This window comes from Sapajus apella, unplaced genomic scaffold (assembly GCF_009761245.1).
Source record: "Sapajus apella isolate SASKATOON/1434 unplaced genomic scaffold, GSC_monkey_1.0 scaffold26, whole genome shotgun sequence".
NCBI lineage: Eukaryota > Metazoa > Chordata > Mammalia > Primates > Cebidae > Sapajus > Sapajus apella.
In genome coordinates this window covers 10479244-10492172 of record NW_022436966.1, presented here as the reverse complement: position 1 = coordinate 10492172, position 12929 = coordinate 10479244, and the positions used below count along the sequence as shown (strand labels likewise).

At 36.7% G+C, this 12929-nt stretch overlaps 1 protein-coding gene across 15 annotated transcripts in view; it reads left to right on the top strand.

Moving 5' to 3' along the window:
• EHBP1 (EH domain binding protein 1) overlaps positions 1–12929 on the top strand; it is a 336986-nt gene that overhangs the window by 260711 nt on the left and 63346 nt on the right. For 9 of the 15 annotated variants that reach the window (XM_032291989.1, XM_032291990.1, XM_032292000.1 and 6 more), the window contains one exon: positions 9107–9254. In XM_032291989.1, the coding sequence (XP_032147880.1) occupies positions 9107–9254 (148 nt within the window). The remainder of the gene's footprint in view (positions 1–9106; positions 9255–12929) is intronic. The other 6 variants (XM_032292002.1, XM_032291993.1, XM_032292001.1 and 3 more) reach the window with 1 other exon arrangement.

Sequence of the window (12929 nt, the reverse complement as noted above, 5' to 3'; positions counted from 1 at the left end):
AACAGAACACTGTGAAATGTTAGCAGCACTAAATAAACTTTAAAAAAAAATTTGATAGGTTAAAATTTATTTAGCTCAATTAAAGTTCAATTACTAAGACTATATGAAACACCAAAGACAACGCAAATAGGCGCAGGATGTTCTTAAGGGAGATAAAAGATGAAATGTGGGGGTTTTTTTGGTAGAAATAGAGTGCTTTTTTATGTTACAAACATTTTTACAAAGAGTATGGATACAAACTACATTATCTGAAATAATATGTTTTTAAAGTTTTGTTAAAGCTTATTTCATGAAAATGTGTGTAGGCATAGTCCTTAAATAGAAAGACTTCTCAATCTGTATTTTTCAGCAGATTGATTAAAAATATCTAATATTATGAAAGATACCCTTGGGTGGGTAATGATCTCAGCAGCTACACTGACACTTTCTCATGTTCTAATTCACCTTCACAAATCCATGGCATCATTTTTTTGGCTAAAGTAATGTCAATTGGTGACATTTGCGGCAAGTATAAAAAGGACCCCCTATGGCAGCCATTTTTATTTGATTCTTAAGATCCAAAGGCTGCTGAAAGAACAATTGAATAAAGTTGGGGATTGGAGAAGGTTGATTTTCTTGTTCTCTGTGAAATGAAACTCCAGTCTTTTTCTTCCCCTTCCCCTTAAAAGCAAAAGTCTGCTAGGGGGTTGTAGCTGTGTCAAAGCCGCTGGGATGCCACTGCTGATCACTTTAATTACTACGACTAAGGAGGATAAAATTAAAAGTAGCACCATTGAAGCAGTGGAAGAAAGCTTGCCTAGATGTCGGTGAACTGTGAAATATAAAAATTGCATACCAATACATTTTTATGGAAAGGAAACAAGGAATTACATTACTTATTCTTGAAGAGTTTGTCCTTAAATTGTCAAGTTTTACTAGTGCATCTATCTATGGCAGATTGTAGACCATTTCAGAATGATAAGAAAAATAGTAACTTGAAGACATGCTGTGAAAGGGCTAAATATTATTTTAAGTTTATGTCCAAAGTGGTTAGTTCTGATCCAACTTCTGTATTTGAATATTTTAAATCCATTGGCTTGAAATAGGGCTCTTTTTTCACCATAACAGGACTCTTACCTTTTCCTGAAGATGTTAGCAAAGAGAAATGCAAACCTTAAATACATTTATCCCTTTTCTAAAGGCTTATAATTTAAGGTTGGGAACCTAAGTTTTAAATCAATGTAAACAAATTAGTTGCTCTTCATCTCTCTGTATTCAGTGACATAAAGGGAAATTTAAACTGATTTATACAGCCCAAGTGTATATAAAGAACTGGGACTTTAAAAAATCATAATAACTGTAGGGTCTCAGAAAAATGCTCTGGATAGCAGTTATGTAATAGATAGGGCCAGTGCTTTGATATCCAACAGACACTGAATTTAATTCTTACTATGCTGTCTACAAGATGTATGACACTGGGTAGTATATTTAAGCGAGAATCAGTTTTTATCAAATTGTAATGGTAGCAGCTATCTCACAGAGTTGTGAGGAGTAAATGAGACAACACATATACATGTGTGAGCACACAGGACACAGAACTAGTATTTACTCAAAAATTTGTTACAGATTGTAAAAAGATAGTCATGCGGAGGGAGAACTCCCAAAAATATGATTTCTATCAAACCCTCCAAAGAGTACACATCCATCTTACAAAAGCTAGATTATCCTTTATAACTCACTCTGACTCTGAATAATGCCATATAGGAAAAGGTGAATGTCATGAGACCCATTCTTAGAAACAGGAAGCCTAACTACTTCAATTTATTTAAGTCTATCTAGACTACATAAGTAAATGAAGTATATATGGGTTTCCTATGTATTGGACTTTTAAAGCATACTTATCTTTTAAGTTACAGCAGACTTCTAAGTTGCTTTGCCTCTGCAACTCAGTGAAAGGACTTTTTTCCAGCACACATGGTGAACATGATTTATTTACAGCTATGAGTCACTGTCTTTTTTTGAATGTACAGTGGTCAAAGCCGATATCAAAAACACATTTCTTTTCTTAGGTTTAGGCAAACTCATTTTCAGAAATTTTATGTACGTATTTGAGCAGTTTGTGCTGAATGCTGTACAAAAATAATAAGATAATCATTTTCCCTACTCTCTGGTCATTTTATCCTTATACATAAACAATATGGCTATTTTGAGTTAAAAAAAAAAAAGCACAGATTTTATTGCTGTCTGTTCTTTCCATATTACTACAAAAACTTTTAATGGAGCCTACATGTAAAAATTAAAATGAACTAGTTTTACTTAATGATAAACCTGAAGACCAATAAACTGAAAATTAGTGCTATCAATTAAACTAATATTGGTAGCATAATCAATTACTATAATTACAAGCTTTTCCTTCATGACCTTAACAATTAACTTTTATTTTCTCAGTTGGTTTTTTGTCTTAGGGGAAGTTAAAGGGTGAGAAAACAAACAACACAGATATGTCATCCCACTGGAGAGCTCCAGGCCCAAGCAAAATTGTCTCTGTGGTGTTAGGACATTAGTAGAAAAGTAAATTAAGACAATCTGATAGGGAACTAGAATTCTGTCAATCAGGCTCAAGATTTTGTGCTGTGTCCATAAACTTTGTTTACTGTAGGCTTTTATGAGTTGTAACCTGCCCTTGCAGTCTGTTAATGAGGCTAAATCTTGCTACTTGAGAATTGAATTACAGCACACCTCTGGGCTAATGGTTATAAACAGAAAGTCCCATTAGGGCTACATTCTGATTTGTTCATTTGCATTTTTTTCTATTGTATAGAGAACAATGATGAGTAAATAAGTACAAACAAACAATTTACATGGAAATTGATAAAGTGTCACTAATTAGTATTTAGAGTTGGTTTTATTAATGATTGCCTGCTTTAAATTGCACTCTTGGTAAGCTCAGAAACATTTGCAGATGGGAGTATTATGGGGGTGGAGGAGGTGATAGCTTGTGAGAAAAAAAATAGGTTGCCATTTCATATTCAGAAAAGTAGAATCATTTATTTCATTTTAACTCAGTAAAAATGACCCTTCATTTTAGTTTGAATCACCAAATTTCAGTTATGTAAGAAGTTATTATTCACTCAGTGAAATAAACTTAAACTTAGTTGCCTGAGGCATATTAAATAATGGTTTTTATTAGTGCCCTTAACTTTCCATAAGTTTGCAAGATGAAAGTTTAGTAAAAGTTCCATTTTCTTCATTTGATCATATAATTTGATACTTTGGGAATCATATAGTTTAGTGGTTAAGAGCAAAGCCTCTGGAGTGAAACAGACCTGAGCTGAACACCTAGCCTGACATCAAGTCTAGCTGTGGAGCCTTGTGACTCTTAAACTTAAATATTCTCACTGGTAAAAATAGGGATGTGAAAATTAAGTATTATGCACTTAAAGCACATAGCACATAAATGCTCAGGAGATAGCAGCAGCCATCATCAAACTCACCATTATCAATCCTGTATTTTCTTTTATTCCTAGTATATTTTTCAAGTTTAGAAACACTGGTAGTTGGCCAGCTGTGGTGGCTCACACCTGTAATCCGTACACTTTGGGAGGCTGAGGTGAGTGGATCACTTGAGCCCACGAGTTTGAGACCAGCCTGGGGAACATGACAAAACCCATCTCTACAAAATTACAAAAATTAGCCAGGCACACATCTGTGGTCCCAGCTACTTGGGGTAGAGGCAGGGCTGAGGTGGGAGAATCACCTGAGCCTTGGGAGGTTGAGGTTGCAGTGAGCTATGATTGCATCATTGCACTCCAGCCCAGATGACAGAGCGAGATCCTGTCTCAAATTTAAAAAAGAAATACTGATAGTAAACTGAGGATTTTTTATGTTATTCTTGCATCTTCAGTCTCACTATGTCTATTGTATACTATTTCTTGCCTATGAATAAGCTTGTGTTTCCAGATACTAATAAAATTTCAAATCAACGTTAGACCTCTATTTTTTTGCCCCTACCACAATATATTCTCCAGGAAGCATATCATCACATCACTTTGCTTTTTTAAGGCAAGTAGCCCAATTGCCTAGGCTGGTCTTAAACTCCTGGGCCCAAGCAGTCCTCCTGAGTAGTAGGGATTATTGATGTGTGCCACCATGACTAGTTGAGATTATTTTTAAAAATAATTTTTATTATAAGAATAGTACATGTGTATTATATAAAATTAGAAAATTAAGACAAAAGAAAATAAAAATAGCAAATTTTGATACTCAGGAATCTTCACCATGACAACTTTGCAAATACCCTTCCAAATCTCTTTCTGTGATGTATTTATTTTGCCAGAATAGCAAAATCAAGTTATTGCTGGATAAGGTTTTTTCAGTCAGTTTGTGTTTCCACTCTGTTAATACTGGGATCATATGAAGATTTATCTAATGGACTCAGCAATATCCTTTTTAACTGGTTTGTCCAAACCAGTATCCAACACAGGACTGTACATTGCATATGGTTAAGTCTGTTTTGTTGGTGGTGGTGGTTAGTTATTTGTTGTTGTTGTGTGTGTTTGTTTTCTTAACTCTGAGTTATTAAAATGACCAGGTCAGTTGTCTAGGATATTCTACCTTCTGGATCTGTTTGGTTGTTTCCTTGCTGTGTCGTTTATCATGTTTATCTATCCCCTGTGTTTGTGAAACATGAAATTATATCTAAAGGTTGAGTGGATTCACTTTAAATATTTTTGGTAGAATATTATAGGTGGGGTGCATTTCATGTGCTTCATATCAAAAAACACGTAACATATGATTGATGATGCTATGAACAACCTCTAGACTGGTGGTCCCTAATCTCTGAATCTAGTTCTTATCTCTCTTTTTACAAATTAGGTTTTCCCCTTGCAACTAAAATTAATCTATGTGGTCTTACTTAAGCATATATATGTTCCAGTTATTATTGCTGTGTAACAGAGCACCCCAAACGTAGTGATATTAAAAAAAAATGTCTTGCTGTTATGCTCTACTAATTCTGTGGGTCAGGACATCAGACAGAGCACAGTGGGCATGCTTTGTCTCTGTTCCACATTGTCCAAGAAGACATCAGCTAGGAAGACTTTAACAGCAGGGGGTGACTCAAAATGGCTAGAGGCTGAGGTCATCTAAAGCCTTCTTCATTCACATATCTGGGACCTAGGCCAGAATGACTGAAGGCTGAATTTGGCCAGAATGGTCAACTGGAGCACCTACATGTAGCTTGGGCTTCTCACTACATTACTGCTGGGTTCCTAGAAAGAGGACAGAATACAAGAATTTCAAGAGAGCTTAGGCAGAAGCGGTGTGGCCTTTTCTGACCTAGCGTTGGAAATCACCTGCAACACTTCCACGTTCTATTACTTACATACAAGTCACTAAAGCTGGCTCAGAAGAATTAAACTCTTCCTCTTATTGAGGGAGTGGCAAGGTTATATTGCAGAAGAGCATGTGGGATAAGTGATAACTATTGTGGCCATCTTTGGAAAATACAGTTGGCTGCAGCATGACTATCCAGTTCCCCATCAGACATTTACCTAACAGCTTTAATAACAATTGATGATCCTTGCCAGAATAATTCATTATGATTTGCAAAGTGATTTTTTTTATAGTTCTATCTTTAGGGGCATTTGTTAAATGATATCAAGCAGAGCTAGGCCAGGTACGCTTGCCACATGGGCAACACAGGGAAGACCCTGTCTCTACAGAAACATTTTTTTTTAATTAGCCAGGCATGGTGGCTCATGCCTGTAGTTATATCTACTCAGGAGGCTGATGTGGGAGGATCACTTAAGCCTGGGAGGTCAAGGCTGCAGTGAGCCATGATTGCACCACTGCATTCCAACCTGGATAGCAGAACAAGATACTGTCTATACATGTATATAGTAGAGCTTTTCTCTTATTGACTGAGACTCTTTGGTTTCTCTAAAATTCATCTCCCACTGGAAAGACAAAATAATTTATTTCTTTTCCTTTAATTACTACTTTTTAGGAGTTATTTCAAAAGCTGCCTTAAATGATAAATGAGTTTTTATATCCTCCTATATTCTGGATATCATATTGGACTCTAATTTTCCTTGTTTCATGTGTGATCTTATTGATTCAATTCATTGCAGTCATTTTTCTTTTTGATACTGAAATTATCCCAGGTTCTCTGCTGGGAGCTTGAAACTTGTCCCTGGGTCCACTGGACATCCCCGTTAACCTATCTTCATTAGTTTTGGCAGCTTACTTGATTTCTCAAGAAACTTGTGAAAAAAAAAAATGCCTGAACTGGAGTTCTACCTATTGGATTCTACCGTTGTCCCTAATGATATGTCACCAAGTTTTGTTTTGTTTGTTTTTTAAGGCAACAGACTATTTGATGTGGTTTAAAATACATAAATGTCTCAAAAAGTTTCATTGCCCTTTAAAAATTTTCAGACTCATTAACCTCTAACATTGGCATTGGCTGCAATTGATTACTCCTTTTTCTTGGAAGCCTCTTCTACTTTGATTCTCTGGATACTTCAGTGTTCTAATTCTCTTCTCCCTCTTTCTGTGTCCTCTTTTCCTCTTATCTAGATATAGATAGATATTTTCCATGTTTTAGTCAGTATCCCTCCTTTTTCTCTAGGGTACCTCTTCAAGTGCTTTCATGGATTCCTATAACTTCATCAGCTCTCTAGTCATAGTCTGACCTCACGTCCTAGTATCCATTTTATTTCTCAACTACCTGCTAACATCTTTACTCAGATGTCCTGCCAGCTTCTCAGACCCAGTATGTCTTAGCACAGACTTTCTCTCCCTTCCTTCTTATAGTTTTAGTTTTTCTATTTCTATTATTAGCATCACAGTTCTACTAGTTGCCTAAATTTAAAATTTCTGAGTTTTTTTTCCCTCCCTTCACATCTAATCTGTTATCAAGAATTGGTGCCTCCAATTTTTTTTCTAATATATTGCACTTGTCTCTTTCTATTCCCATTGCTACCATCTTAGTCTTGTATCTTAGTACAGTTTCCTTGGACTCTTGTTTTAAGAGCCTCCTAACTAATCTATTGCCAGTCCTTCTATGCCAGTCTATTTGATGCGCCATTGCCTTTCTCAAATACACCTCTGATTGATGATTTTCCTAGACTTAAAAAAAAAAAAAGACATACGCATAAAAACAAAACCCAGCGGTAGTCCCTGCTATCTTTAGAAAAAAATTAAAGCACCTCTCCCTGTTGGAAAAGGCCTTTAAAGTATCTCACCGAATTTATTTTTCTTGCATTGTCTATTACTGTTTTTGCCAGTGTTCAGGAAAACTAGGTCATGTTCTTTTCCCTCATATACTTTTTTGCCTCTGTGTTTTTGTACTATTCCTCCCTCCTCATATCTCCTACATTGACCTACCTAACCACCACCTCTTATCTCTACCCATTCCAAATGCTACTCATTTTTCAGACCCAACTGGAAATCCATGGTGGCATGATGCATTCTGTTTGCCCCTCAGCCAAAAATGTTCTTTTTTCTGAACTCTTATGTCATTTTGATCATACTTCCTTATTGTTGTTACTTTCTCTTTCTCTATATATCATACGTTTTTTGAGAGTATAAGTAGTAAATAGTACATCTCATGCTTCAGATGGTTACAGCATCTAGCACAAATTATGTACTAAAGACCACAGATACAAAGATAAATCAGATATAGTTCAACTCTAGTGTGAAGGAGGCACCCCTACAAAGTTATAATATAAATTAACAAAATAATAACAGACACACACAGACACACATAAAGCACTGAAGTAACATAGATGAAGGATTACTTTTTTTCATAGGGAAGTAGTGGGAGAATAGTCAGGGGAGGTTTGATGGATTTAAACTAAATCTGTAAGAATGAGTAGGAATTAAATAAGATGAGAGAAGCTCATTCCAAGAAAAAGAAATGACACACTCAGAGCCACAAGTACATGAAGCTACATGATATAAACAATTCTGTATGAATAGATGTGAGGTTTAATGGAGGTTTGGAGATGGCAAGAGGAGATAACCCTTAAAGATATGTTGGGGCCAGATTATTTCAGTCTTTGTTTTGTCATAATAATGCCTTATTTTACATACTTTTCAATTTACAAAGCAGTTTCACATTGATTGTTTGTGATTTATAATATGAATAAATCTTTTTTTTGGAGGGGGATGGGATCTCGCTCTGTCGCCAGGCTGGAGTGCAGTGGTGCGATCTCAGCTCACTGCAACCTCTGCCTCCCGGGTTCAAGCCTCAGCCTCCCGAGTAGCTGGGACTACAGATGCGTGCTACCACACCCAGCTAATTTTTGAGTATTTTTAGTAGAGATGGGGTTTCACCATGTTGGCCAGGATGGTCTCAATCTCTTGACCTCATGATCCACCCACTTCAGCCTCCCAAAGTGCTGGGATTACAAGTGTGAGCCACCATGCCAGGCCAATAATACTTTTTTAGTAGTCAACAACTCTCTTATTTGTCTAGTTATTTTAAATATTGGAAACCACATTAAATTTTAATTTTTCTTCTCAGTATGCATTTGGGGAGAGAGGAAGTTACCAAAAATAATTTCACATCACTATTGGATTATTCTTGTTGGTAGTTTTTAAATCAAAATTATGTACTGATAAACTATGCCTACTCTTACTCTAGCCCCCTAAATATGCCATTTCCTATATAGTATTTGATCACCATAGTATAGTAGCATTTTCTGCTATCAAAGATGTCTTTTAGCCACTGCTCTATGCCTTTATTCAAAAATAACAAGTTAAATTCTATACTTAAAAAATATTAATGAAATTCTATTCTCAGTATTATGACTTTTTTCTATAAGCTGGATTCTTTTATTAATAATAATTTCTGATATTTTCTCAGTAATATGTATTATCAATCATTCTTTAGTTTATATTTTTAATGGATATTTTAATACAATAATTTGTAAATGTTTTTAAAAATCTGATTCTAGGATGTCTTTTAAAAATGGTGTGACATCCAACTGATATAGAGCATCCTATTTATAATGTGGGCCAAGCACCATGCTGTAAACCAGTTACTATCATGATGATCAGATTGAAAATGAAATTGCATTTCTGTCAATTACTGAGTTGGCAACTGTTCAATATATCTTAGCAGCAAGATGAAGAGCGACGTCGGCAGCTGAGAGAGAGAGCTCGTCAGCTAATAGCAGAAGCTCGATCTGGAGTGAAGATGTCAGAACTTCCCAGCTATGGTGAAATGGCTGCAGAAAAGTTGAAAGAAAGGTCAAAGGCATCTGGAGGTGAGTTAAAGAATCTTGTATCATTCTACAGACAACCCAGAAATCTACAGTGGACCTTTTGGGACTTTTTATTCTTACTTCAAAATGTTGCTTCAAAAACATAAAGTTTCTAACCTATTGATAGGTTGCAAAATACCTAAAGGAAGCATAGTAAATCAGAAGATAACTGTTGCTGTTTTCCCAATCAACTTTTTGGTTTCATTTAAAAATACTCAAGAAGTACTCTGTTAGAATATGCTTTTGTAAAAAACTCATACCTTGGTTTGTGATACCCCATGATTTCTCATTAATTGTATTAGGAGTATATACAATGTAATTGAGTCCTTAACATCTAAATCATAGGACGATTAGTGATGAGCTTTGTCATGAAAGATTTTTACTTAAAACAAGATTTTTAGAAAGTACCTTTAACAATATTCTGGCATTATAGTCTGAGATGTAAGAAGTTTATGTAGGTCCCATCTCAGTTTCTTCTCAGTCTCCTTACTCAGAGAGGGTCTTCTTCATTCAATATCTACAAACATTATTCTAAGCTTGATGTTGGGACAAGGGTTATATATGTAATTAAAGACAATTTTAATTCTACCTTTAGAGATGCCCAATTTGGACATCTTTAATTTGGAACATTTTACATTTTTATTTAAGGCTTGTGAGCTTTTTATTTCAAAGCTATGTAACCTACTTATCTACCAAAACATGCCAGGTACTTGCCCTGAGTGTCTTAGAATGCAAAGATTACCCTGAAGAATAAGGAAGTAAAGACTAGAATAAGACCTTAGAGCAGCAGTCCCCAACCTTTTTGGCACCAGGAACTGGTTTTATGGAAGACAGTTTTTCCATGGACCAGGAGGGTGAGGAGGGATGGTTTTGGGATGAAACTGTTTCACCTCAGATCATCAGGCATTAGTTAGATTCTCATAAGGAGCATACAACCTATATCCCTCACATATGCAGTTCACAATAGGGTTCGCACTCTTAACGAGAATCTAATGCTGCTGCTGATCTGACAGGAGGCCGAGCTCAGGTGGTACTGCTCACTTGCCCCATTAGGCCAGGTTCTTTTTTTTTTTTTTTTGAGACAGAGTCTTGCTGTGTTGCCAGGTGCCAGGTGGAGTGCAGTGGCGCGATCTCGGCTCACTGCAACCTCTGCCTCCCAGGTTCAAGCAATTCTCCTGCCTCAGCCTCCCGAGTAGCTGGGACTACAGGTGCATACCACCACGCCCAGCTAATTTTTGTATTTTTAGTAGAGACGGGGTTTCACCATGTTGGTTAGGAAGGTCTCGATCTCTTGACCTCGTGATCCGCCCGCCTCGACCTCCCAAAGTGTTGGGATTACAGGCGTGAGCCAGTGTGCCCGGCCAGGCCAGGTTCTTAATAGGCTACAGACCAGCACTGGTCCATGGCCTGGTGGTTGGGGACCCCTGCCTTAGAGGGCTGAAACGAAGGCAAAATATTTCTATGTCAGTGATAAGTTTCCTCAAAATAAACTGAAACTTATTGCTGTGATTTCTAATTGACTCCTTATGTTAAAGGTTTACTGTAGAAAATTCTAATGCTTATGGCATCTAACCTTCTACCCCATAAATTTGAAAGCTTCTTCCCCACACAGCTATTTATCTGTCTCTCTGGTCTTCTCCGAATATCTATATCTTAGTTAAATCCATCTTGCCAGGTGCAGTGGCTTCTGCCTGTAATCCCAACATTCTGGGAGGCCAAGGCAAGAGGGTCACTTGAATGCAGGAGTTTGACATCACGGGACCCTATCGCTACCAAAAAAAAATTATTTGAATTTTTTTTTCACTTGTCTTTTTTTTTTTTTTTTTTTTAAATCATTACCTTCAACCAACTCACACCCACTACAAAAAATTTTTTAAAAAAATTAGCCAGACATGGCATGGTGGCACACACCTGCAGTCCCATCTACTCAGGTGCTGGAGTGGGAGGATCACTTGAGGTCAGAAGGTTGAGGCTGCAGTGAGCTATGATCATGCCACTGTCCTCCAGCCTGGGTGACAGAGTGAGATACTAACTCAAAAAAAAAAAAAAAAAAAAGAATTATTCATCTTCCCTTTTCAACTACTATCATTCAGCTATCATGCAGGATTTTTATTGCAATTTCTACATTTTCTATTACAGTTTTATAGTAAGATCAGTAATTATTCATAGCTACATTTATATAATACTATGATAATTTGCTTTCATTTATCATTAATAATTAAATGCTTCTTTTATTGTAAAAATCTCCAGATATTCTAAGTAAGTCTTAATAAATCTTTGTCTCCTTCTATTTCTGAATCATAGAAAAATCCATATTCTTATGCTCCAGATAGGCTTCCTGAAGCTATTAATGCTAGCTTCCTATGGCATCATAAAGCTGTGTAGGAGAACAAGTAATAGGATGAAGAGGCATTTGGCATCTATTTTTTGTTTTTCCCAGTAGTGAGCAGATAACAATGCTAAATGACTTGTAAACTCTGGGAAGACTAAGAATTCAAAGTCTTATTAATGATATGGGATGTGTCAGCTATGTAGTTAGTCCTATCTTTATAATCCAACTCCACTTGAGGCTAAGCCAGGACTAGACTAGGCAAGGTGACAGTCAGTATTACAACTCAAAGTGATGTTGCTACCTGGTAATGAGGGACAGTAAAGATCTGGATTTGGCATCATTCAACAGTCAAAGTAAATAAAGTAAACAAAGGACAAGTGAGGATTGGATCTATAGAGTTGGCAAGGAAATACACACTAGAACAAGGAAAGCCAGGTGAAGTGAAGAGGGAGGGGGCAGGGTTTGACAAATGACTTATGAGAACCTCCTGAGGAGTCAGTTTTCTTATTTCTGAAGGAGACCAAAGTGACCAGGGTCTATTTTTCCCGTAGGACACAGCTTACCTTGTGTGTTGGAAACAGCTACATATCAGATGGTGGTCTCTTTGTGAGAACTAAGGTTGGCCGAAGACAAATGAAGCAGGCCTGTTTCCTATTCTCAGTTGTGGTTCTTGGCCTGTCTTTATAAAGGGATATGCAACAGACTAGGTCTCCTCTAGCCTCAAGGTCTAAGCCATATTGAGAGTAAGAGTTGTGGAGAAAGCTTTAGGACAAGGAAGTAGGTAAAATTCATGCCTGAAATTAAGCGATTCGTATGCATTTATTTATCAAACAATGCCAGCCACTGTGGTTGGCCAGGATTTGGCAAACATCCTTGAAAGGGCCAGAGCACTATAGATTTTATAAGTCATGTGCTCTCTGTCCTAGCTACTCAGTTCTGTTCTTTGTAGCCTGAGAGCAATCTTGAACAATATGTGAATGAAGGAGCGTGTTTGTTACTTACCTTCAAAAGACAGTAGGCTAGATGTTGCCCTGGCCTGTAGTTTGCTCACCCTTGCATAACAAATTCAAAATTCTCTTGAGTTTACAAGAGTCTCATTTCTAAGTAAAAATGACCCTGATGAGGTTGGTAAGTAAGGAGAAAGAATTACAAATTAGTGTCCACTCTCCCAGTGTCCAGTAGGAATCATCAGATCTGAAAAAAGAAATTTTGCTAAGTAGTAGTGTGAAAGAAAGAGAGAGAAATAATTTGAGGCCTGCCTAGATGGAATGCTAGGGTAGGAAGATTTTCAAAGCAGAAGTCAAGAGTGATAAAACAGGATAGCAAAGAGATGACATAATAAGGTG